The sequence below is a fragment of the Ursus americanus genome, chromosome 33, assembly GCF_024610735.1.
Source record: "Ursus americanus isolate L20-20 chromosome 33, mUrsAme1.1.p, whole genome shotgun sequence".
Taxonomy (NCBI): Eukaryota; Metazoa; Chordata; class Mammalia; order Carnivora; family Ursidae; genus Ursus; species Ursus americanus.
Window position 1 is genome coordinate 11,805,944 of NC_142159.1, and position 27,077 is coordinate 11,833,020.

General features: G+C 40.9%; 2 protein-coding genes across 6 annotated transcripts in view; one reads left to right on the top strand and one right to left on the bottom strand.

Annotated features, from left to right (window-relative positions):
- Positions 1-1,660: 1,660 nt before the first annotated feature.
- AUNIP (aurora kinase A and ninein interacting protein) lies at positions 1,661-24,843 on the top strand. The gene is made up of 3 exons (XM_087858358.1): positions 1,661-2,222; positions 20,901-21,039; positions 23,127-24,843. Exons 1-3 carry the CDS (start codon positions 2,145-2,147, stop codon positions 23,978-23,980), a joined length of 1,071 nt encoding a protein of 356 aa, XP_087714484.1. The 5' UTR covers positions 1,661-2,144; the 3' UTR covers positions 23,981-24,843.
- The window catches only part of MTFR1L (mitochondrial fission regulator 1 like), a 29,273-nt gene continuing 15,947 nt past the window's right edge, over positions 13,752-27,077 (bottom strand). For all 5 annotated transcript variants that reach the window (XM_045782075.2, XM_045782076.2, XM_045782071.2 and 2 more), the window contains exon 7: positions 13,752-26,479. In XM_045782075.2, coding sequence (XP_045638031.1) covers positions 26,374-26,479 — 106 coding nt within the window. In that variant the 3' untranslated portion in view covers positions 13,752-26,373. The remainder of the gene's footprint in view (positions 26,480-27,077) is intronic.

Sequence of the window (27,077 nt, forward strand, 5' to 3'; positions counted from 1 at the left end):
TGGGGGTGGTTTGGGGGCCTTGTACACTCTATTTATGAACTTTTTCTTTTTGGCAGGGAATGGAGGGCAGTTTTATTACTAAATAAGTTTTAGAAGTTAAAGGAATGTGGGGCGCCTGGGTGGCACAGCGGTTAAGCGGCTGCCTTCGTCTCAGGGCGTGATCCCGGCGTTCTGGGATCGAGCCCCACATCAGGCTCCTCCGCTATGAGCCTGCTTCTTCCTCTCCCGCTCCCCCTGCTTGTGTTCCCTCTCTCGCTGGCTGTCTCTATCTCTGTCAAATAAATAAATAAAATCTTAAAAAAAAAAAAAGTTAAAGGAATGTGTAAAATTTTACATAATCCCACTTTATAATTTGACAAATTTTTCATTTTTTGGTCTATCCTTCAATCAAGAAGGATTTTATATGTTAACTTTTATAATACTGCTTTTCCACAGTACATAAGCAATGTATGTACAGTGAAGGAAAATTAGGAAGTATTGATAAGGAGAAAACCCCAAGTGAATAAAAAATATCGCACTGCTGGGCACCTGGGTGGCTCAGTCGGGTAAGCATATGGCTTTAGCTCAGGCCATGATCCCAGAGTCCTGGGTTGAGTCCCGCATGGGGCTCCCTGCTCAGTGGGGAGTCTGCTCCTCCCTCTGCCTGCTGCTCCCCCTGCATGTGCGCTCTTTCTCTCTGACAAATAAATAAAATCTTAAAAAAATGTCACTCTACTGCTAAAATATCCTCTTTATAGGGGCGCCTGGGTGATTCAGTCGGTTAAGCATGTTGGACTCTTGACTTCAGCTCAGGTCGTAATCTCAGTGTTGTGAGATCCAGCACCACGAGGGGCTCCAGGCTCAGCAGGGAGTATGCTTGAGAGTCTCCCTTGGCCCCTCCCCCCACTCTCTAAAATAAGTAAATCTTTAAAAAAAATCCAGTTTACATATATATAATTTATATACATATATAAAGAACATCTATGGGGACTGTGGTTAGGGATGGAAGGAGGAGTGGGATGCCAGCACTTTTGTATTTCTGAGGAGCTTTCACAATCTGCCAAGTGCTTTCACAAACCTTACCTCACTTGACCCTCTTTAAAATCCAAGGTCACATTTAAGCTGTGAAGGCAGGACTGGGAGAGAGCTCTGGGAGTTGACAAGCTGGGGCTCCAAATTTTTAGCTTTCATTTTTTAACCTTTTTATTTTCATTTTTTAAAAAGATTTTATTTATTTGACAGTGAGAGAACACAAGCAGGGGGAGCAGCAGGCAGAGGGAGAAGCAGGCTCCGGGCTGAGCAGGGAGCCGAACGTAGGGCTGGATCCCAGTACCCCGGGATCATGACCTGAGCGGAAGGCAGACACTTAACCGACTGAGCAACTCAGGTGTCCCCCCCCCCCTTTTAAGATTTTATTTATTTGAGAGAACGAGCGGGGAGAGGGGCAGAAGGAGAGGAAGAAGCAGACTCCACGCTCCATTCCAGGACCTGGAATCGTGATCCGGGCGGAAGGCAGATCTTTAACCCGCTGAGCCACCCAGGGGCCCCCTTTTCAAGGTTTTTCTGAATCCTCTCCCATGTGGTTTCATAGTTATGCTTAGATTTTTTTTTTTTTTGAATTTCAAAAGTAATTCATAAACTCGAGTGTAGGGTAACCACTTAGGGTAGTGCTGGGGACAGCGGCTTTGGAGCTGGCGGACCGCAGCCTGGGCTCCACCCTTCCTTTTGGGATGACTGAGAGGATGCAGCTGTGAGACTGGAAAACCCTGAGCCCGGGGTAGTTATGTTTACAGCAAGAAAGTGCAAATAACTTAGCGGAAAAAAAATTCATATTCCTTGTGCAATGTTCCGAACACGTTCACACAGTCTAGTCGCGGGACAGCGACTCTGGAATTAGAAGATCACAAGGGACTTGAAGGCCTTAGTAAACCGAAAACTGCTCCACCCACCAGACGACCCTGTGAAGCCAGGGGCGGAGAGTAAGGGGCGGGGCTTGGGCTCGGGCGGGGCTGATGCTGGGGCGGTGCCTGCGTCGGCGGCCGCGGCGTAGCTCCGCCCCCGGCGTTGGCGCGAGATCCGAACGTCCGTGAAGGCCGTTACAGCCCTTCCGTGAGGCGGCGGGAACCGGAGCCAGGCGTCTTGTTGGCTGGGTGTCGGCAGCGGCCATGAGGCGGAGTGGCCCAGAGGAGGAGGCCTGCGGCGTGTGGCTGGACGCGGCGGCGCTGAAGCGGCGGAGAGTGCAGGTGGGACGTGGGGGCGTGAGAGGGTGTTGGACGAGGGGTTAGGGGCCTGGAGGCGTGAGAAGGGAGGTGGTGGAGGTCAAGTCGGAATTCTGAGGCTAAAGGGATTGGAGCCTGCACAAGGGTGACAAATGGGGTTTGGGAAGGAGTGGAGAGGAAATGGGAGGAAGGCAAGCAGGCTGTGGATGGGTAAGGAAGAGACTGGGACAATAAGGTTTCGAGGTGTGGGGAGAGGGTGGAGAGAAAATTTGCTGTGAGGAGTGTTGTTTTTGTTTTTTAATTGAACTAACTTGATATTCAGTATCCAGTTAGTTTCAGGTGCACGTCATAGTGATTCGATATTTTTATACATTAAGAAATGAGCCACAGGATAAGTCTGTTGCCATGGTCACCGTACAAAGTTACTGCTGACTGTATTCCCTACGCAGTGCTTAATAACCTCTTCATGACTTATTTATTTAATCAGGAAGTTTGTGCCTCTTAATTCTCTTCACCTGTTTCTTCCGCTCCCCAGGCCCTCCCCCCTCTGGTAAGTGACTGTTTCCTATACCTGTGAGTCTTTTTCTGTTTTGTTATTTCGATTCCACATACAGGAGAAGTTGTACATATTTGGCTTTTTCTTTATGACTTATTTCACTTAGCATAATACCCACTAGGTCCATCCATGCTGTCGAGAATGGCAAGATTTCATTCTTTATGGCTGTGTAATATTTCATAGTTTATATTTATCACATCTATCTTTACCCATTCATCTATTGATGGACACTTGGGTTGTGTCCGTATCTTGGCTATTGTAAATAATACTGCAGTGAATATAGGGATGCATGTATTTCTTTCATTTGGTGTTTTCATTCTCTTCAGATAAATACCCAGAAGTGGACTTACAGGATTGTAATTCTTTTAATTTTTTGAGGATCTTCCGTATTGTTTTCCATAGCAACTGCACCAATTTACATTCCCAGCAACAGTGTAGGAGAGTTCCTTTTTCTCCACATCCTCTCCACGCTTTCTCCACATGCTCTCCAACACTTGTAATTTTATCTTTTTTTATTTTTGATAATAGCTATTCCAACAGGTGTGAGGTAATATCTCATTATGGCTTTGATTTTCATTTTCCTGATGGTTAATTAGTGACGTTGAGCACCTTCTCGTGCGTCTGTTGGCCAGCTGTATGTTGTCTTTGGAAATCTGTCTTTTCAAGTCCCCTGCCCATTTTTTCATAGTTTTTTTTTATATTGTGTAACTATATATTTTGGCTGTTAATCCTTTATCAGATGTGTGATTTGCAAATATCTTCTCCCATTCAGTAGGTTGCCTTTCTGTTTTGTTGATGGTTTCCTTCACTCTGCAAAAGCTTTTTAGTTTAATGTAATCGTATTTAGTTAGTTATTTTTTTTTTTATTTTTTTTATTTTTTAGCTTTTGTTGCCCTTGTCTGAGGAGATTGGTTCAAAGCAATACTGCTAAGACTGATGTCAAAGAGCTTACTGCCCGTCTTTTCTTCTAGGAGTTTTATGGCTTCAGGTCTTAACATTCAAGTCTTTAATCTATTTGAATTTATTTTTATATATGATGTAAGATAGTGGTCCAGTTTCTTTCCTTTGCATGTAGCTTGTCCGGTTTTCCCAGCACCATTTATTGAAGAGACTGTCTTTTCCCCATTGTACATTCTTGTCTCCTTTGTAGTAGATTGATTGACCATATACGTGTGGGTTTATTTATGGGCTTTCTATTCTATTCTATTGATCTATGTCTGTGTCTGTCATTGTGTCAGTACCATACTGTTTTGATTACTGTAGCTTCGTAGTATAATTTGAAATCAGGGAGCATGATATTTACAGCTTTGATCTTCTTTCTCAAGATTGCTTAGTCTATTTGGGGTTCCATACAGATTTTAGGATTATTTTTTTCTAGGTTTGTGGAAAGTGGTATTTTCATGAATTGTATTGAATTTATAGATTGCTTTGGGCAGTATGGATATTTTAACAATATTAATTCTTTCAGTCCATGAGCAGAATATATCTTCCCATTTATTTGTATCATCTTCAGTTTATTTCATCCATGTCCTACAGTTTTCAGAGTACAAGTTTTCACCTCTTTGATTAAATTTATTCCTAGATATTCTTTTTGATGCAGCTGTAAGTGGGATTATTTTCTTAATTTCTCTTTCTGATAGCTCATTATTAGCGTGCAAAAATGCAATTGTAGTTGAATAGCTGTCTATGGTGATAGCTCCCTTCCTGGAGCAGGTCCTCTAAATTCTTTTAGGTGGTGGGGGAAAGTCAGCAGTTATTCCTGAGCCTTCTGTTCCTTAAAAATAATCAGCCTAAAATAATACATATGTCAAAGAGACACATTTTGGGGTGGCAAATTTTGCTCCCCTACAGAGGCTACAACCTCCTGAACAAAGTAATTGAGGGCTGTTAAAAAACATCTTACAACTAAAGTCATTTTTTGAGAAATAACAAATGAACCACCTGTTACTTAAAAAAATTTTTTTTTTTTTTTTTTACTTAAAAATGTTTTTGGGGTAAGTACATTCATCTGGTATATAATTTAAAATGTATGGCAGCGATAGCGAAATATCTCCCTAATACTTTTAACCATCCGTGGCCTATCTCAAAGGCCACAACTTTCTTACACATCCTTCCAGAGATATTCTGTATATGTACAAGCAAACAGTATTCTTTCTTGTAAATAGTAGCATATTCCACATTATTTTGTAACTTGCATTTTCTCACTTATTGCATCTTATGTATCATTTCATATGCATCCACAAAGAGCTGCTTTATTCTTTTTTTTTTTTTTTTTTTAAAGACTTTATTTATTTGAGAGAGAGCAAGAGAGAAAGAGAACAAGTGGGGGAGAGAGGGAGAGGGAGAAGCAGACACCCCCCGCCCCCAGCACTGAGCAGGGAGTTGCTTTATTTTTTTTAAAGACTAGATAGTATTCCATTATATGGAATAGTATCCATTATATGCAATAGTATTGCCTTAGTCTACTCAAGCTGACAGTAACAAAATACTATAGACTGGGTGGCTTAAACAACAGAATCCATTTTCTCACAGTTTTGGAAGCTGGAAAATCAGAGTGCTAGAGTGGTCAAATTCTAGTAAGGACTTTCTTCTTGGCTTGCAGACAATGAGCTGCCTTCTCCCCATGTACTCACATGGCCTTTTCTTGGTACGTGTGTGTGGTGAGAAATTTGCGTTAAAAATTTTGGGAGCAGGCACCTGGGTGGCACAGGGGGTTAAGCATCTGACTCAGTTTCAGTTCAGGTCATGATCTCAGGGTTGTGAAATTGAGCCCTATGTCAGGCTCCTCGCTCAGAGTGGAGTCTGCTTAAGATTCTCTCTCCCTCTCCCCCTCCCTGTCATGCCTCTCTCTCTCAAATGAATAAATCTTTAAAAAAAATTTTTTTTAACTTGGTTAAAAACTGGTTCTTTGACTTTTTAATTTTAAGACTTCCAGCCCAGAGCAGAGTACTAAAGATTCCCTTTCACAGGATGTAGAAACCTGCCTTTTCCTAGAGTAGCTATCAAATAGGCACACGTTTGTTTGAGTTTTTGTGTCAGTCATTAATAGGCAGTTGCTAGTGGCCAGTTTTTTAGAAAATATGCCCTTTCTCACTTGATCCCTAAACAGAACTGTCTGCTGTTTTGGGGCAACTAATGGGGTGGTTTGTAGTCTAGCCAGAAAATAGATGCCTATGTTTGGAGTGAGTTTGCTTCTCTCTTGGTCCCACAAACCAAAAGGCATAACAGGCTTGGCCTCATTACCTAGGCCTTGGTATGGGGGGTACTGTATTTGTAATAGTAACGTATGAGTAATATATGTTTGTAAAAAATAAAATAAAATAAAATCAGTGTAGAATTGTATTAAGTAAAAAACAGAAAGCTTCACTGGTGGTACCTACTTTTAACAATTTGGTATCCTTTGAAGCATTTTCAATGTGTACAAATATATCTGTTTCCCCCACGAATGATATTATTTCAAACATATTCTGTATTTCACCTTTCACTAAATATATGATGGAGAACTTTCCATGTGAGATATGAGTTTTAGTATGAATTTTTGAAAGGGCCATTTTAATTTACATGATTTTCAAATTTTGTACTTTAACTTTGCTACCTCTTTAAGAAGTATTTCTGAGAGGTTTTTCTACACAATAAAGAGGTAAAAAGATTTATGTATGTGTTTTGTATGCTTGCTGTCTCTTAGGTATATTATATTTAAAATGTCATTATAACTCAAAAATAATTTTTGTTTCTTCTTCACTTGTAATGCAGTTTAGTTTCTTACCCTTGAAATATATGTACCAGAGAAGGAGAAGTAGGCCTAACTAAGAAGGGGACAGAAATGCGAAGATAACAAATCTTGGCTGAGTCATCACTGGTCCCTGAGGGCCTTGGCGGAACAGAGTGCCACTGTGACATTCTGCAGCTTCACTAACATTCAGCCCATCAGCAGATTCTCTGGACTCTGCCTTCATATGTGTTCAGAATCTCATAATTTCCTACTGTTTCTACCACTGCTCCCTGACCCAGAATGAGAGTGACCCTTTGCTCACTGTTAATTTTAAAACCATCTAGTGGTTTCCTATCTTCTAAAACCAAAATCTCCGAGGCCTACAAGGCACGATTTGGCCATGTATATTTGCCCTCTCATACGTTTTAGGCCTCATCTACTACTCTTTTCTCTGCCTCACTCTGCTCTAGTCATACTGGCCTTCTTGCTGGCCTTTAAGCCAGGTACACCTCTGCAGGGACTTTTGTACACCTTGCTTGAAATGCATAGGGATTAAGATGCCACATAGCTTTGCTCTTTCATTTGTTCGTTTGTCACTTTATCATTGAGTCCATTTCTTAACCACCATAAAATAGCCTTTCCCTTATCCCGTACTCCCTAACACTTTAGTTTTGCTTTTTCTCCATAGCCCTTTTACCATTAGATACACTTCATACTGTGTATTTACTTGTTTGTTTATGATCTTCCCCTACTAGAATGAAAGTTCCATTAGGCAGTCTTTCAAACAGTGGCACATGGTAGGTACTCAGTACAAATTAATTGAATGAATGAATTAATCCATCTGAAATTTGCTTTCAGAAAACCTTTTAGATATGGTCATAGTTGCTCCTTCTGTCTTTCTGTGATAAGAAGGTAAGTGGGAGGACTTTGAGTTTTTTAGAGTGAAGATGGACGGGAGATGACCTCTAGTAAACTGGCAGTTAAAGTATATACATATAAACAGGGGCACCTGGGTGTCTCGGTTGAGCCTCCAACTCTTCGTTTCGGCTCAGGTCATAATCTCAGGGTTGTGAGATTAAGCCCTGCATCGGGCTCTGTGCTCAGCAGACAGTCTGCTTGAGATTCTCTCTCTTCCCTGCCCCCCCCCCCCGACTCTCTAATAAATAAATCTTAAAAAAAAAAAAAAAAAAAGTGTGTACCTAACAACCAAAAAAACCCCCTCTGTGACACTACTGAAATGATAAAAAAAAGAAAAACGAATAGAGGAGAACAGTATGTCACTGAAACTGAACAGGCTCAGTAATGATACTGAAGTATCATCACTGCTGGGGTCGGTGCTGTGAGACTGATGAGGGTCTGTAAATGTAACTTAACAAATGTTTATCTGTATGGTCTTTATGTAATGGCTTATGGTTTGTAAAACTTCTTTTACATGTATTTCATTTAACTTTCTCAGTAGCTTTGTGAGGGTGGTGAGATTATCTCCATTTTGCAGATGAAGAAATTGAAGGTCAGACAGAGATTTGCTTTAGATCACATCAGAGTAAGTGTAGCTGTAAGGCTTGATTTCAGGTCTCCTAACTCTTGGTCCAGTGTGTTTTTTTCATAACGTGTAAGGTGTCCTCAGATGATAAAAAGGTGAATCCTGAATAAGATAGTTCTAACCCTGGCAGCATGGAATATGATCGGTACACAAATAACTGTCAGACAGACAGGAGGGGCCTTAGAGGCATAAGGAAATTCTAAGCACTTAGAGAAAGAAGAGATTACATTTTATTATGGGTGAAGGGGTGGTGGTTTTAAGATACGTCCACAAATTCTTTGATACCTCTCTCTTTAAAAGGTGGATGCTAAGTCCCCCCGCCCAGTGTGGGCTGTACTTAGTGACTCTAATGAATAGAGTGTGATGGAAGAGTTCATGTTAGAATTCTGAGGTTAGATCATCAACAGCATTGCAGCGTCAGCCGCCGTCTCTCCTTAGGGGAAGTCAGCTGTCATGTTGTGCAGACATGCGGGCAGCTCTGTGGAGACATTCGCATGGCGAGGAACCTGACTGTGTTTGCTAACAGTTGTGTGAGGGAGCCACCTTGAAAGTGTATACTGCAACCTTGGCTGATACCTTAAATGCGACCTAATGAGACTGAGTCAGAACCACCCAGATAGGCTGCTCTCAAATTCCTGATGCACAGAAGTTGTGAGATAATAAATGTTGTTTTAAGCTGCTAAATTTTGTGGCAGTTTGTTAATGCAGCAGTAGAAAGCTAATACAGATTTTGGTTTTGGCAAGTGGAGTACTACCTAACAAAAACCTAAAATGGGGAGTGGCTTTGGCATGGGGCAACGGGTGGCAGCTGGAAGGACTTTGAAGAGAGTGCTAGTGAAAACTTGAAGAGCTTGTAAGAAACTATTTCTAGAACTAGGATGGCCTTTGAGGAGACTGGGTGAGGGTTTAAAGGAAAGTGAGGATAATCTTACTGGAAGTAGAGGAAAGGGAATCCTTGTTATGTGGTGACAGAAAGTTTCCTACAACCACTGTTGGCTGTTGTAAGGTGGAAGATGGAGAATGTACCTAAGGAACTAGGTGATGTGATATAGCTAAGGAGATTTCCAGGCAGTGTTGAAGGGCTACCTGTTTCTTCTTGCTGGTTATTGCAAAGCGCCAGAGGAGAGAGAGAGAGAGAAGCTAAAGGAAGGCCAGCTAAACAAAAAGGAGCCTAGACTTGCTGGTTTTGAAAATTCTCAGCCTCTTCAGGTGGTACACAGTGAACTTTTCTTTGCAGGAAGTTTTTAAATTGCTAATTTAATCTCTTTACTTGTTATAGGTCCATTCAGATACACATGTATCATGGAAAGATCATCATCATTAGTCACTGGGGAAATGCAAATCAAAACCACAAGGAGATACCACTTCACACCCACTAGGATGGCTATAATCAAAAAGACAGATAATACCAAGTGTTGACAAGCATATAGAGAAATTGGAACCCTCATATATCACTGGTGCTTGCATAAAATGGTACAGGCAGTTTGCAGAACAGTTTGGCAGTTCCTCAAAATGTTCAGCATAGTTATCGCATGACCCAGCACTTCTGCTTTTAAGTATAGACCCAAGATACGAAAAGATAGTCCACGCAAAAACTTGTTACGCCAGTGAACGAATTTTGAATGTTTGTAGCAGCATTTCTCATAATAGCCAAAGAGTGGAAACAACCAAAATGTCCCCAAATGATGAATGGATAGATAAAATGGTATCTCCAAACAATGGAATATTACTTGCAATAAAAAGGGATTGAAGTATCTGACGTGCTACAACCTGGATGAACCTCCAGAATGAGCTCAGTCACAGAGGACCAGCTATTGTATGTTGTACGAAAGGTCCAGAATAGACTAATCTTTATCTTTTTTTTTTTTTTTTTTTTAGATTTTATTTATTTATTTGAGAGAGTGAGCATGAATGGGGGTGGAGCAGAGGGAGAGGGAAAAACAGGCTCCCCACTGAGCAGGGAGCCTGATGTGGGACTTGATCTGGGAACTCTGGGATCATGACCTGAGCCGAAGGCAGATGTTTAACCGACTGAGCCACCAGGTGCCCCAGAATTTGTCTAAATTTATAGACAGAAAGTAAATCAGTGGTCTCCTGGGGCTGAGGTGGGGTGGGGTGGGAGTGGGGAATGACTGCTGATGGGTATGAGGTTTCTTTTTGGGACAATGAAAAATGTTCTAAAATTAGATTGTGGTGATGTTTACACAACTCTATACTGAAAAACACTGAACTGTACACTTAAATGGGTAAATTTTATGGTATGTGAATTATTTGTCAGTAAAGCTGTTAAAGACTTTGTGGAAGAGATGGCATTTGAGACCTTAAAGCAAGGGTTGGATCTTGTTGGAAAGCAATGAAGGTGGAGTAGGCATTCTAGAAGCAGTATGAATAGTAGCACAGAGGCAGGAAATACAAGAGATGTTTGTGAAATAAGGAGTGAATTAGGGAGTCCCCAAGACCACCCTCACTTCTCACATCGACTGCAAGTTCAAGGGACCACGCTGAGGTTTGATAATTTGCTGGTAGGACTCACAGAACTCACTGAAGGCTGTTAAACTCATGGTTACAGTTTATTATAGTGAAGAGATACAGATTAAAATCCGCCAAGGCAGATTCTAGAATTCCAAGCTGAATTCAAAGTGGGAAACTTGCAGCGTCCTGTCTGGGCAGCAATATATTAGACAGCCCTAACTGCTTCTGGCAATGATATGTGACAGTACCTACAGAGTATTGCCAACCATCAGCTCACTGAGCCTTGGTGTCCAGTTTTTATTGGGGTTTGGATTGTGTAGACATGGTTGACTACTTATGTGGCTGACCTTAGTTTCTAGCCCCTGTGAAGGTCAAGCTGGTACCACATGGCCCAAAGCTCCCACGTAGATCACATTGTTAGCATAGACTATCTGGTGTGGCCCAAGGCTTCAGGTAAGCAGACACTCCTGTAACGTAGGACATTCCAAGGACTTAGAGATTACCTGCCAGGAGCTAAGGGTTAAAGCCAGACCTTTCTTTGGGTAAGATTCTTTTACTACATAGGAAGTAACTCGGTTTGACTAAAACGTAGGGTAAGTGTAGGGGGGGTTGAAGGTGTGATTAGGAGGATAAACTAGTACTGTGTTGTTGGAAATTCATGGAAAGCATTTGCCGTAATAAGATTAGCCCAATGGTGGTTATATGAAAGTAAGTGGTACACTGAAAGGTAGGCTAGAGAAATTTAGAGGATATTGCAGAAATTTAGGCAAGAAATAATAAGGGTCTAATCAGGAATAGAAGTTTAAATTATTATTTTTGGTGGATTATTGATCTCTATAGTTATATATCTAAAGTATGATTATTATGCTCAAGAAGGACCTAAATGTGGGCTTGGCGGGAGTTTGGAGGTCTCTTAAATACATTTTGGGTTAGTTTTTTTTTTAAGATTTATTTTTAAGTAATCTCTACACCCAATGTGGGGCTCAGACTCACAACCCTGAGATCAGGAGTTGTAAGCCCCACCGACTGAGCCAGCCAGGCATCCCTTAAATATGTCTTTAAACTGTGACTTTGGTCCAGTTATTTGCATCCCTTAGGTATTTCTCCTTTTTAAAAGGACCTTTGCATTTTTCCTTTAGTTCCATTGACATTTAGGAGCCAGAAATTGGGACCTGAATAAGTAGATGATTATAGAGAAAAAAGTAAAACCTATATCTTGAAATAGTGTTTGGAAATTGGGAGAATAGATATAATATAGGCTGATTGTGTGTACAGTTGAGCCTTGAACAACTCGGGTTTGAACTGCATGCGCCCACTTATTTGTGGATTTTTTTCAATAAATACAGTACTGTAAACGTATTTTCTCTTCCTACGATTTTCTTAATATTTTCTTTAGCTTACTTTAAGAATACATATAATGTATGAAGTATGTGTTAACTGACTGTTATCACCAAGGCTTTTGGTCAGCAGTAGACTGTTAATAGTTAAGTTTTTGGGGAGTCAAACGTTATACGTGGATTTTCAACTATGCAGGGCGTGGGTGACCCTAACCCTCACATTGTTCAGGGATCACCTGTATATATTGTGTGTGTGTGTGTGTACACACACACACACACACACAAATACTTCTTTTCACAAAGTTGACACCTTCCAGGAGGACTTGGGAATTTGTTCCAGAGTGGAGATTTCTACTCCATCGGATTTTATTTGAGGCATCTACTTTCCAATTTAAGTAAGCTCTTCTTTCTTTCATGGTACGTTTATCTCTGCTATTGAGAGGGCCACATTTAGCCATTGCTGTATTGGAAGTAGTTAAAATCAGGAGGTTTAAACAAATATCCAACCCACAGTCTTATTAGGGCAAAACTGATGGCAAATGTACAAAAACCCTATACTACAGTGATCTCAGACATGTGTGACACCCTTTAAGTGAGGAAAATCTCATTGGCAAGAAATATCCTTTTATGAGACTTACTAATGAAATGCTAAGGGGTGTAGACCTATCAGGTCTCCAGTTTAGGAGTTGTGATACTTGCAAGAAATTGCTTTTTTCTCTTATCCCTATTGAGTTTTCATAGATTTAGATGAAAAATCAGTGCCAAGTGGTTCTAGAGAATATTCTTGCAATAAATTTAGTATTGTTAGATTACTTTGGGAGGAAAACCTTCAGTTTTCAGTGGGTATACCTCTCATGCCATCTGTGCTCTGGACCTTATGTGTGACGTCAGTCACTGGCAGGAGCTCCTCCTCACTTTGATCACAGTACTGGAAAAGCCTTAATGTTTTCTGAGAGCTTTGTTGATGCTGAAAATATAATGAATAGTTATATATATAAAACATAACCAGAATGTGTCCTTCCTATCTGCCTTCTTCCTAAAACATTTTTGAATTGAGTACTTGCTATGTGTATTAAGCTAGTTCTGTGGAGGACAGGATAGAAAGTATGTGAATCAGATGTTGATACCAGGATTTTGTTAGGTAAGTCTTGAAATACCAAGTGATAAATGTCATTTTTTAGAAGGGGAAGGGATCACCTGTGGTTGTGGGAATCAGGAATGCTTGGGGCTAAGCTGAAGTATATGTAGCATTTCAGATGTGGGTGTGAAAAAGGCCCTTCTACGGGAGGCACAGAAATGAGGAAGGCAGAGGCCATAATGGGGACTGGCATGTGGGTGAGTATTTATGCTACAGTATACATGAAGGGGTTTTGGTAATGGAGAAAGGATAACTGGACTCATACTGGTGTGTGCAGTCTGAGAGTCAGTACTTTATGCTGATTGACAGATTTTGAACAAGATGGTATGCTCTCAGTTGTGCTACAAGGTTAATCTAGATATTTGGTGTGGGACTGATTGAAAAGTACTGAATGGGAGCCTATTCCCATTCAGAGACTATTGTAATAGTCTCAGAGTAGGCAAGAGTTTATGAAATCCTGAACTTGGTCAGTGTGTTCCTTGTTTTGCAGGTTTGGAGAGTTTGAAGCAAGTTTTTTTTTTTTTTTTAAGATTTTATTTATTTATTTGACAGAGACAGCCAGCGAGAGAGGGAACACAAGCAGGGGGAGTGGGAGAGGAAGAAGCAGGCTCAGAGCGGAGGAGCCTGGTGTGGGGCTCGATCCCAGAACACCGGGATCACACCCTGAGCTGAAGGCAGACGCCCAACGACTGTGCCACCCAGGCGCCCCTGAAGCAAGTTTTGAATGAATACTTTATTATTACTCATTCAGCAAAGCTGGTTTATGTTGTTGGAGATGATGAGAATCCTGACAGCTTTTTTTTTTTTTTTTTAAGATTTTATTTATTTGTTAGAGCACAAGCAGGGAGAGGGAGAAGCAGGCTCCCCTGCTGAGTAGGGAGCCCGATGTGGGGTTTGATCCTAGGACCCTGGGATCATGACCTGAGCCAAGGCAGACGCTTAACCAACTGAGCCACCCAGGTTTCCCCTGACAGCTTTTCTTGGTCAGACTTCTTAAACAGTCCTCCTTAGGGCATCCTTATTAGGTGGTGTCCTCCTTTTAGTGTGACTTGATAAAGCATGATAGTGACTGATTGGAAAAGGTTTTCTGAGGAGGAGGATGGGGGACTTGGAGAAGCGGGAAGAGATGAGTATGGAACCTCAGAAGCATAAAAGAAGTAATACAGCAAAAAAAATAAAACACATGCATTCATGTTTTTCAAAGATATGTCAACTTATAAGGATAATGAGATTTCATACATAAATTCAAGGCCAGTGACCATGATGGGAAAAGTAAGTTGGATCAAATTATATGCTAGACTTGAGGGCCGTATGAATCATAAAAAAGGGGAATTAAATTGGTTTGAAAGTAGAAATTTAAGACAAACTTGCAGATAAATTGTCAGAAGAAATAAAGATAGAATGAAGGCTAAACTGAACTTAAATGTCATGGAATTATGAAAACATTTTCTAATAGTAAGGAGGGTGAACTGTATGATCCTAGGTCTGCTTTGATAATAGAGTTGTGACGTTTTAAGAAAGGGCCACACTTTGGGGGTGACTTGCAGCCAAAAGAGGCATTATTCTCTGTGGGAATACATCACAGGGGATCCTTGTGATAGCAAGAAAGCAGGAGCTCTGTGGTTGTAGGAAGTCAGTTTTCCCTTCTACCACTCTGAAAGAAGAGAACTTGATGGGAACATGAATGTGATATACTGAAGCACTAGAGATTCTTTGGTTTTGAGGGAATGTATTTTTTGAAGTTAGATCCTTTGAGGCATTCTTACAGGGTAAGAATTGTTAATACCTAGGTTGTGGCTTACCAAGGTGTTTGGTCCTGTAGGAACCCTATGCTTTTTAGACAGGCTTTCTTATACTGTGTAATATACACACGGGGGCTGCCTTTATTTTGAGGTAAGGATAATCAGCTGAAGGACTGTACCTGGGTCCCTTCAGTTCCAGATGACCTATTCTCACTCAGAGTCTAAACATTCCACTGACATAAGCATAGTTATTTAAAGCCAAAGTCTTCTAAGGGAGCTATAACTGGGGGGCATTATCACTCTTGACATTGCTCTGACCTAAGTAAGGAATGTCCTACTCTTGCTAAGATGGCCAACTTGGTGAAAAGCTTTATTCCCAGATGTTTTGTTAATTGAGGTCTTACTGTTTTCTGATAATATGTAGTTTGTATAAGTTGTCTTCTTTTTTTTCCTTTTTTTTTTTTTTTAAAGATTTTCTTTATTTATTTGAGATAGATCGAGAGAGAGCAAGCTCGAGCTTGGGTGGGGAGGACAGAGGGAGAGGGAGAAGCAGACTCCCCGTCAAGCAGAGAGCCTGATGGAGGGCTTGATCCCAGGACTCTGGGGTCATGATCTGAGCTGAAGGAAGACGCTTAACTGACTGAGCCACCCAGGTGCCCCTGTATAAGTCTTTTTTAGAGGACTTAGTATGTTTTTTAAAATTTATTTTAATTCCAGTATAGTTAACATACAGTGTTAAATTAGTTTCAGTGATTCAACATTTCATACATTACTCAGTGCTCGTCAAGATAAATATACTCTTAATCCCCTTCACCTCTTTCACCCATCACCCTACCAACCTCCCCTCTGGTAACCATCTGTTTGTTCTCTATAGTTAAAAATCTGTTTTTCCATTTGTCTCTTTTTTTCCTTTCTTTTGTTTCTTAAATTCCACATGAGTGAAATCTTAATGGTATTTGTCTTTCTCTGACTTATTTTGCTTAGCATTATACTCTTTTTAGATCCATATTTCAGATAGCAAGATTTTATTCTTTTTTATGGCTGAATAATATTCTACTGTGTGTATGTATAGTACAGTACATTTTCTTTATCCATTCATCTATCAGTGGACACTTGGGCTGCTTCCATAATTTGTCTATTGTAAATAATGCTGTGATAAATATAGGGGTGCATATATCCTTTTTGAATTAATGTTTTATATTTTTTTTAGGATTTATTTATTTGAGAGAGAGAACACGAGCAGGAGGGGCAGAGGGAGAGGGAAAGAATCTCAAGCAGACTCTGCCCTGAGTGTGGAGCCCAGTGTAGAGCTCAATCTCACAACCCGGATATTGCAACCCCAGCCGAAACCAAGATTATTCAGAAGCTTCACTGACTGTGCCACCTAGACGCCTCTAAGTGTTTTTGTATTCTTTGGGTAAATACCCAGTAGTGTGATTATTGGATCATACGGTGGTTCTATTTTTAATTTTTTGAGGAATCTCCATACTGTTTTCCACAGTGGGTGTATTAGTTTGCATTCCCACTCACAGTGCATGCATGAGGGTTCCTTTTTCTCCACATCTTCCCCTACACCTGTTGTTTCTTGTGTTTTTGATTTTAGTCATTCTGACAGGTGTGAGATGATATGTCATTGTAATTTTGATTTGCATTTCCCTGATGATGATTGATTTTGAGCATCTTCACGTGTCTGTTGGCCATTTGTATGTCTTCTTTGGAGAAATGTCTGTTCATGTGTTCTTCTTTTTTCTTTCTGAAGTAGGTTTCACACTGGGTGTGGAGTCCTGAACCCACAGCCCTGAGATCAAGACTTGGGGCCTAGATCAAGTGTTGGACACTTAACCGACTGAGTCACCCAGGCACCCCGTTCATGTCTTCTGCCCATTTTTTTTTTTAAAGATTTTATTTATTTATTTGACAGAGATAGAGACAGCCAGCGAGAGAGGGAACACAAGCAGAGGGAGTGGGAGAGGAAGAAGCAGGCTCATAGCGAAGGAGCCTGATGTGGGGCTTGATCCCATAACGCTGGGATCACGCCCTGAGCCAAAGGCAGATGCTTAACCGCTGTGCCACCCAGGCGCCCCTTCTGCCCATTTTTTATTTGGATTATTTGGGTTTTTTTTTTTTTTTTTGGTGTTGCGTTGTATAAGTTCTTTATATATTTTGGCTATTAACCCTTTATTAGATACAGCATTTGCAAATATCTTCTCTTCAGTAGGTTGTCTTTTAGTTTTGTTGATAGTTTCCTTTGCTATGCAGAATTTTTTATTTTGATGTAGTCCCAATAGTTTATTTTTGCTTTTGTTTCCCTTGTCTCAGGAAACATATCTAGAAAAACGTTACGGCCAATGTCAGAAAAATTACTGCCTGTGTTCTCTTCTAAGATATTTATCATTTCAGGTCTCACATTTAGGTCCTTAATCCATTTTTTAAAAAAGATTTTATTTATTTGAGAGAGAGAAAGAGGGCACAGAAGAGAGAGCCAAGTGGGGGGGGGTAGGGTGGAGAGGGACAGATTAGAGGGAGAAGCAGACTCCCCATAGAGCAGGGAGCCCAACTTGGGCCCTGATCCCAGGACCCTGGGATCGTGACCTGAGCTGAAGGCAGATGCTTAACAGACTGAGCCACCCAGGTGCCTGGTCCTTAATCAATGCTGAGTTTATTTTTGTGTATGGTGTAATAAAGTGGTCTGGTTTCATTCTTTTGCATGTAGCTATCCAGTTTTCCCAACATTATTTGTTGAAGAGACTTTTTCCCATTGCATATTCTTGCCTCCTTTGTTGAAGATTAACTGACCATATAATGGTAGGTTTATTTCTGAGTTTTCTATTTTGTTCCATTGATCTTTGTATCTGTTTTTATGCCAGTACCATACTGTTTTGATTACTACAACTTTGTAGTATAATTTGAAATCTGGAATTGTGATACCTCGAGCTCTGGGTTTTTTGTTGTTGTTTGTTTTTTTTCAAGATTACTTTGGCAATTTGGGGTCTTTTGTGGTTCCATGCAAATTTTATGATTGTTCTAGTTCCATGGAGAAATACTGTTTGTATTTTGATAGAGATTGCATTAAGTCTGTGGATTGCTTTGGATAGTATGGACATTTTAACAATAGTTCTTTCAATCCATGAGCATGGACTATCTTTTCATTTGTTTGTGTTGTCTTCAGTTTCATCGGTATTTTATAGTTTTCAGAGTACAGGTCTTTCACCTCCTTGGTTAGGTTTATTCCTAGGTATTTTACTGTTTTTGGTGCAGTTGTAAATGGGATTGTTTTCTTTAGTTCTCTTTCTGTTATTTTATTAGTATATAGAAATGCAATGGGTTTCTGTACACAGATTTTTGTATCCTGTAACCTTATTGAATTCATTTATCAGTTGTAGCTTTTTGGCGGAGTCTTTAGGGTTTTCTATATACAGTATCATGTCATCTGCAAGTAGTGAAAGTTTTACTTCTTCCTTACTAGTTTGGATGCATTATATTTCTTTTTCTTGTCTGATTGCTGTGGCTAGGACTTCCAATACTATATTGAAGAGAAGTGGTGAGAGAGGACACCCTTGTCTTGTTCTTGAACTTAGAGGAAAAGCTCTCTGTTTTTTACCATTGAGTATGATGTTAGCTGTTGGGTTTTTATATATGGCTTTTATTATGTTGAGGTATGTTCCCTCTAAACCTACTTTGTTGAGGGTTTTTATCCTGAATAGATTTTGTACTTTGTCAAATGCTTTTTCCCAATCTACTGAAATGATTGTATGGTTTTTATCCTTTTGCTTACTGATGGGATATTATCACGTTGATTGATTTGTGAACATTGAACCACCCTTGTATCCCAGGAATAAATCCCACTTGATTGTGGTGAATGATTTTTTTTTAATGTATTGTTGGATTGGGTTTGCTAATATTTTGTTGAGGATTTTTGCATTTGTGTTCATCATAGATATTGGCCTGTAGTTTTCTATTTTTGTAGTGTCTTTATCTGGTTTTGATATCAGGGTAATGCTGGTATCATAGAATGAATTTGGAAGTTTTCCTTCCTCTTCTATTTTTGGGAATAGTTTGAGAAGAATAGGTATTAACTCTTCTCTAAATGTTTGGTAGAATTCATCTGTGAAGCTGTTTGGTCCTGGACTTTAGATTGTTGGGAATTTTTTGATTACTGATTCAATTTCATTGCTGGTAGTTGGTCTGTTCAAATTTTCTGTTTCTTCCTGATTCAATTTTTGGAGGTTATATGTTTCTACTCATTTCTTTAGTTTGTCCAGTTTGTCGGCATATAATTTTTCATAATATTCTCTTACAATCCTTTGTGTTTGCGTCGTAGGACTTAGTATTCTTGTAGTCATTTAAATAACTACATATTATTAGTCTGTCTTTTCAAAACATAAGGTGTAAGGGCAGAAACAGTGTGTTTTGTTCATCAGTATGTTCCCAGTACCTAGCATATAGATGCTAAAAAAATTTGTTGGCATACTATCTCACATAGTTTCACATATCTAGGATGTGTCTCATATAAAATTTAGAGAGCCATGTGCCTGCTTGGGCTTCCTCATAGCATGATGGCCAGGTTCTAAGAGTGAGCATCTCAAGAAAGCAAGACAAAGTGCATGGATGGGGCGCCGGGGTGGCTCAGATGGTTAAGCGTCTGCCTTGGGCTCGGGTCCTGATCCCAGGGTTCTGGGATTGAGTCCCACATCGGACTCCCCACTCAGCAGGGAGTGTGCTTTTCCCTCTTTCCCTGCCTCTTCCCCCTGCTTGTGCTCGCTCTCTCAAATGAATAAATCTTTAAAAAAAAAAAAAAAGTGCATGGCATCTTTATGACCTAGTTTTGGAAACCATGTAGTATTACTTCTATCATACTTTATTGGTCAGTCACAAAATTCTTCCCAAGTTCAAGGTGAGGTAATATGAATTTCACAACTTGAGAGGAGGGCTGGCCACCTCAGCTTCTCCACATTCCAATCTCGATGTATTCAATTAATCCAGAATGCAGTGCCTGTGTACTTTATATGTTTTGGACTGGCAGGTGATTCCAGGCAGAAAGCTAGAGTCATCATAGGGCTCACCTCATTTGTTTTCCTTCTCTCAGGGCTCACAATCCAATGCATTTCCTGTTGTCCACCATCTGATATCAGTTGTTTCTTGTATTTTATCCAGTTTTCTAGTTTTGTATGGTGGAGGTGAAAGTTCCACATCAGTACTACAAGTTAGAGTATGAGTTTTACCCCGAGGATTTCTTTCTTCTTTTATCCACTTGAGGTACATTTTAGTTTCCAAATGTAAAGATGAAGTCAACTTTGGGCTAGAATTAATAATTTGAGTTCAAGTTTCAGACCTGTCTCCAACTTACAACATAAAAATTGGCAAATCTCGTTTCTTTGGTTTTCATGCAAACTGGATGGAATATAAATTACCCCGTTCTCAGGGTTACTTCTCAGGCATTCCATAACAAGCAAGTGGAAACAAAAACAAATCACACTAAATAAAGATGAGGTTATATTTACAGTTAGTCGACAAAACTTACTTCCCTAACCTTTTCTGGTACAAATTCACACTGTAAAGTATGAAGGGGCCGAGAGTGTGTAAGACTGGCTCTTTCACTGCTATTCTTCCTAGTAATAACCAATTAGTATTGAACCTGAGGAACTGTGTAACCCTTTTATGTGAATTAACTCACCAAATCCTTCTAACAGCCCTATGGGATGGGTACTTTCACACATGAGAATGAGATCTAGATTAAGCAACTTGCATGGGGTCACACAGTGAATAAGCAGCAGTGGCAGATTTGGAATTGATTGGAACTCAAGCTGTGTGAGCCATGCTCTTAACCGTATGTGACTATTTGGCCACTAAAAATGTGTCAGTGGCTGCTGATGTAGAATCATCAGTTACCTTTAAGTGTAAGAGAGAGTATCATTCTTGGAATCACTTCAACAAATTCTGTTTGTTTAGTCAGCGTGACTGATTTCCGTGGGGAAGCAGAAAGATTGGGCAACAGGTGGAAAATGTGATTTCCTGAGAAAAACAAACACCATCAGTGTGGCAGGAAATGATGTACAGCAAAAACTACCTAAAGAGTAGGATAGGAGTGGAGTCCAAAGGGTGCAGTGTGGTTCCATGAGGGTCATAGGTGTTCACTGAATCTCTGCCTGGCAGCTGTTTTGATATTAATAAGTTCTTTTATTCTTTTTCTCCCCCTTCTCAGACACATTTAATGAAGCCAAACACCAAAATGCTAACACTCTTTCCTGGAGAGAAAAAGGCTAAGATTTCTTTTACTCAAAGAATTCCACCTACAGGCATTCGGCAGACCAGCATTTCTTCCTTCTTCACCTTGCAGCCAGGTATGATGACCTGCCTGGGAATACCCAGGGAGCAAAAAAGAGTGTAGTTTTCCATGCTGGAAAATTTATGAGAAGTGGCGACACCAGTGCATTGTGTTAAACTTAGCTAACTTATTAGACGAGGATATCAAACAACAAAACATCCTTGCAAAGCAATATATACATGCTTTTACCAACATTTTCTCATTCTGTGTGCTCAGTCTAATATTAAATATTTGTATTCCCTGACAGAGCAGTGAGAAGAAAGGTATGCTTGGGGAGCTGGGCTGTGCAGGGGAGCTGACCTGCCATTAGCTGGGTAAATGGATTGGTCATAATGAGCAGTCTGTATAGGATTACTTGATAACAGGTATTTCTTTATAATGCTTCTCAAATTGTCAGAGTTCAAAGATGCTTTTTTCTTAGAAAGGTTGGCATGAAGTTGGCTTGTGTCTCATCATCCTTTGGCAGTTCTTTGCTTACATGTCCCTTCTTAGGGGATAAGCTGCCTCAGAGCAGGGTGTCTGCCAGCTGGAGGGTTTTGGAAGGAAAGAGCTCTAACTCTTGATGTGATTCCCAGGATTGCTTTGCATAAATCTTCAAAATTTACTGTCCCTGCCCCAAACAGAAACTTAAAATAAGCACCCTTTTGCTTTAAGTAACAAGGGCAGATTTTTTTCAAGGACACTTATGATTTCAAAAAATAATAATAATAATAAAATAAATAAATTTTTTTCTTAAAATAGGTTCCATGCCCAACATGTAGCTCAACATGGGGCTTAAACTCACTACCCCAAGATCAAGACCGGAGCTGAGATCGAGTTGGATGCTTAACAGTCTGAGCCACGCAGTCACACACACTGCCCCCCGGCTATTTCAAAATTCTATACATTCTATAATCTGTTGAATTCTTAGGCAAAGTTGAGAAATCTTTCACAAAACAGTTTCTGCAGTATAATTGTTGTTGGAGAAGGAAAAAGGAAATCATTCAGCTTTGTAATTAGACCTTGGTATAATTTGTGGGGGGCGGGGGCGGTAGTGGGAAGTCCATGTTATTCATCCTTAAGGTAGAACAGGATCCATTCCATGCCTGATAAAATGGACAGGCTGGACACTAGTAGTTGTTTATTATTGTCCTTCCAACTGGTTGACTTAGCATCTAATTGTCTTTTTTTATTTATTTATTCGACAGAGAGAGAGAGAGCCAGCGAGAGAGGGAACACAAGCAGGGGGAGCAGGAGAGGAAGAAGCAGGCTCCCAGCGGAGGAGCCTGATGTGGTGCTCGATCCCACAACGCCAGGATCACGCCCTGAGCCAAAGGCAGACGCTTAATGACTGAGCCACCCAGGCGCCCCCTAATTGTCTTTATTCCCTTTTCTAGGCAATGTTTGCAGAGTAGGGGACCTAATGTTCTTTGCACTGTCACCAGAGGGTTTCTTAAGAGTTGGATGGTTAATGTGATCTTTGTGACTTTAAAAAAATTGTGCATATTTCTCAAAGGATAATATCCAGGAATATATATTTGGCCAAGATCACTATTTAACAGAAACCATATTAAATAAAAAACAAAAGCAAAACTGATGTGCCCTGTTAAACAAACCCCATATACTAAAACACAGCTAGAAAAGTAGGCTGTGGTCTGAGTATACCCACCATGTTTGACTTTATTAGGTAGGTCATTGGAAGCATTCATAAATTTGAGTAGCGGAATATAAGGTCTGTGTTTTAGAAGGATCATACTGGAGAAAGTAGAGATTGAAAGCAGGAAAATCATGGGGCACCTGGCTTGCTTAGTCGGTTAAGCGTCTGCCTTCTTCAGCTCAGGTCATGATCTCCGGATCCTGGGATCGAGCCCCATGTCAGGCTCCCTGCTCAGTGGGGAGTCTTCTTCTCTCTCTCTGCCCCCCTCCATTCTCTCTCTCTCAAATAAAATATTAAAAAAAAAAAAAAAAGGCAGGAAGATCAGCTGTTAAGGTGTGTGACGAGTCTAAGACCCCTCTCTGTGCTAGGTAGCGATAGTAGCTGATACTAATTTTAGAAAAAGCCAGCTAAATCCTGCTTAGGGCAGAGATTTCCTGCAGAATAATTATTCACGTCTATTTTACTAGGAAAGACAAATGGTGGTGACCAGAGGAGTGTTTCATCTCATATAGAAGGTCAGATCAACAATGAGTCTAAGAAAGATGCAACCCATCTAGATCATCCAGTCCAGGGCTTGGAGGACAATTCCATGTCACCCCCGTTAGCCACTTCAACCCCCGCAGATACCCAGGAAGCTGGACTTTCTCCTCATTCCCTCCAGGCTTCTGACCACCACAGAATGGGAACTCCATTTTTGACTATGCGGTCTTTGCCCCAGCCTGATGCCTTGGTCTGTGCTGAAAAGAGTAAAGTCTCATTCTCTTGTTCCTTCACTCAGAACTTGGAAGGTTCTTACTTGCTGGACCAAAAGGAAGGAGAGAAAGACTCTTCCTGGAAAAGGGAATGGCTTCATGGATGTAAGAAAAAAAACTATCAGGATGTGGAGAGACGTGTTCAACCACGTGGGGGCAAGGGCCTTCAGCCCTTGCACAAGATTAAATTGGAAAAGGTGTCTGTCAAAGAAACCAGGCAGGCCCCCATCCTCCTTCAAACATACAGGAATTCCTGGAATGGCGAAAACACAGACTCAGTGAAACAAAGCCCTTGTCCTGTCCCTGCATTTTCCTGGGACAGTGAAAAGAATGACAAGGACTCCTGGAGTCAGCTTTTCACTGAGGATTCTCAGGGCCAGCGGGTCATTGCCCACAACTCTAGAGCTCCTTTCCAAGATGTAACGAACAATCAGAATCGGAGCTTAGGGCAGTTTCATAATAGCTCTTGGGCTCAGTGCCAGGAGAGGCCCACTCAGTTAAATCTGCAGGCTGATCTGCTCTTTACCCAGGACTCTGAAGGTAATCAAGTTATCAGGCACCAAGTCTAAATGTCTTTACGATGGTTTGGTTCTGAAAGTATCTTGAGATGACAGAGCTATAGGAAAATACTGGGATGGGGAGGGAGGCAAGGGATGAAGTTGTTATTGAGCATTTTCTTTGTGTAAATAAAGCAGGTGGTGCCACTTGTTGAGACCGTATGATTGGCATCATGCCTCTCCCCGAGGAAGAGGTGGCTGGTAACCTTGTACAAGTCTGTGATGAGCACTAAGGAGGTAGGGCAGGTATTTATCCCTCCACTAAAGAACCCTTACTCAGGTGCAAAGCTACCTCTTTGCCCTTTCAGATGCCTGACTAGGACACTGCTTCTTTGGATGTGTGTTCTTCTAATCTTCCGCCATTATCTTACCCATGCAACCTTGGGACCGTCATTCCTGACAACTTTTTGAGTGATAAGGCACACCTCCAGGGGTCCAGAGGTATCCTCCAGGGAGGATAGAGAGATAAGTAGAAAGTACAATGATGGTAGGGTGTTTTTGTTTTAAAGTAGGCTCCATGCCCAGTGTGGAGCCCAATCCGGGGCTTGAATTCATGACCCTGAGATCAAGACCTGAGCTGAGAAGGAGTCGGATGCTTAACCAACTGAGCCACTCAAGCACCCCAAAGGTAGGGCTTTTTTTTTTTTAAACTTATTTTTTGTGGGGACTTCACAGCATTTTAAAGTCTTATATTCTATGTTTAAACATCTCCCTAAAAAAAAGCCTATGCTGGGGCGCCTGGGTCGATCACTTGGTTAAGCATCTGCCTTCAGCTAAGGTCATCATCTCAGGGTCTTGGGATTGAGCCCTGCATAGGGCTCTGTGCTCAGCAGGGAGTCTGCTTCTCCCTCTCCCTCTGCCCCTCCTCACCTCCCACTTGTACTCTCTTCCTCTCTCAAATAAATAAAATATTTAAAAAAATAAAAATAAAAAAGCCTGTGCTAATAAAAAAGCCTCACAGCAATCTAGATGTGATATCACTCTTCTACAAGGTGTAAGAGAACTCCCTTTGTAAAACTATGAATCCAAATAAATGGTTGTTTACAAATAAATAAAATCTTTACAAATTTGTTGTTTATAAATTACAAATGGTAATTAAAACATTACTATTTTATTTCTGAAAAAGCAAGTTTTTAATAGTTATATGTTCTGTCATTGCCAAGGGTCCCATCTCAACACCTGTGTTCTATCCAAAATGTTACCCACCAGGTGGCAGTTTCTCATGTTGCAGGTGTGCTACCTTAAGAGGCTAAACAGCTTCAGGGGGGTAAGTGTGCAAGTTCTAAGATGGAACTACTTTAAGAGTTTAGGGTAAAATCCCTACAGAAGGGCACAAGAGGCTCCCTATGGAAGTTTTCTCTTATATAGGCAGGACTTTATAAGGAAAGAGGGGAAGTCAGGAACCTGTTTATGGAAGTTCACACACCTTAAAATTAACAGGAATCCTATACTCGATGAGGGATATCAGGTGGTCACAACTCAGAGACAAACAGCACATGCAGCATCTCTCCATATCCTTCATTTAATATCAGGTAGTGCTTCACCCACACACACACACAGGATGCATACCGTAGAGAAAGGGACCTGAGGGCGTCTGAGTCATGCATGGTGTGGTAGGTACAAACCTTGGGCCCAGTGCAAAGGAGCAGTCAAGGGCCTGGAAGAAGGATGGTGCTCTGTTTCTCCTTCCCATTCTCTTTCCTACTGGGCTTAAACTAAAGTCCATGGAAGAGAAAGCGTTTTCAACCTGGAACCCATGAGGCCCCAGGGCCTGGGAGGGTAGATTTGGTTGTACGGTATTACAAAATATATTTAAGAAAAAAACAGCCCAGGCCTCCCAGCCACAGCCCAAGTGTCCGCTGGTCCAGAGGTCTGACCTCTACATCTAGGGACAGGAAAGGGGGAGAGGGTGATTGCTGGGCATTGGTGTCAGTTTATGAAGGAGCAGCATAAGATTTTCCCTGCCCTGTCAACACATACAGACATTTATAGCCCCTCACCCCTCAGCCCTGCTCTGCTGCAAGGAAGCCGCTGAGAGTGACAGCTGGGCACAAAATGTCCGGTGAGACCAGTTATGGGGTCTAATGCAGTGAAGTAAGCCATTCATTTAGGACCTATTTTCACACAGAGGCAAGGAAAAAACCAAACTTCTGTCTCACCCTTTAGACTGAGACATTTCAACCTATACATTTACCTGTAACAAGTGTCTCGGTGCAAAACAGGCCTTAGCTTCTGCTAAGGTTTAAAGCAAAGGAAGCATGATCCAACTCTTCTCCTTCAGTCCAAGCTCTAGCTTTCAGCAAGACTTGCAAAAGATTTCTGAGAGGCAGAAGGTCTGTGGTGAGGAAGGCAGCTATTGAAGGAATTCCAGGAGCATGAGACTGAATTTGCAGAGCTGAGTTCTGTCAGTTTCCTTTTCTACTAATATCTTCTTCCTTCAGAGCAAACTTCCTCCTTAGGACCTCAGAGATAAGGACAGCGGGGTCTTCCTCCTTTAATAAACTCCGGTTCCTGGAAACGAAATAACAGCTTACATTAAGTACTTGCTCTTAGGCAGTGTTTTGTGTCTTTGAATACATTATCTCATTTAGTCCTCACAACAATCTTATGAAGTGGGTGCTATTCCAGTTTTTTTAAGATGAAGAAACTGAAACAGAAGGGTTCTACGGTTTGCCCAAAGTCACTAGGCACTCAGCCAGTAAGTAGCAAATCCAGAATCCAAAACCAAGCTAGCTGGTTTAACTAGAATGCTTTACTATTTCCCGAAATGGCTATAAAATGTGGGCAAAAGTAAAGGACTATCAACCGGTTAGAGTTGGCCTGTGGTGACTAAGCTTCTCCCACCTCCTGGTGCTGTCTTAATAGCATTTCCCCAGGTCAGCAGGGGAAGTGACTGTGGGCACGGCTATTCTGACTTTTATTAGTACTGGGGAAAAGGTGTGCTGTGAGGATTTCCTACAACCCTGTCTGCCCATCAGGGGAGCTCTGAGATGTTTTTAATTGGAAAGAACACTTAACATGAGTTCTACCCTCTTAAATTTCTAAGTGTATAATACATTATTGTCACCTATTGGTACAATTTTTCTTTAATTAAAAAAAGTTTTAGGGG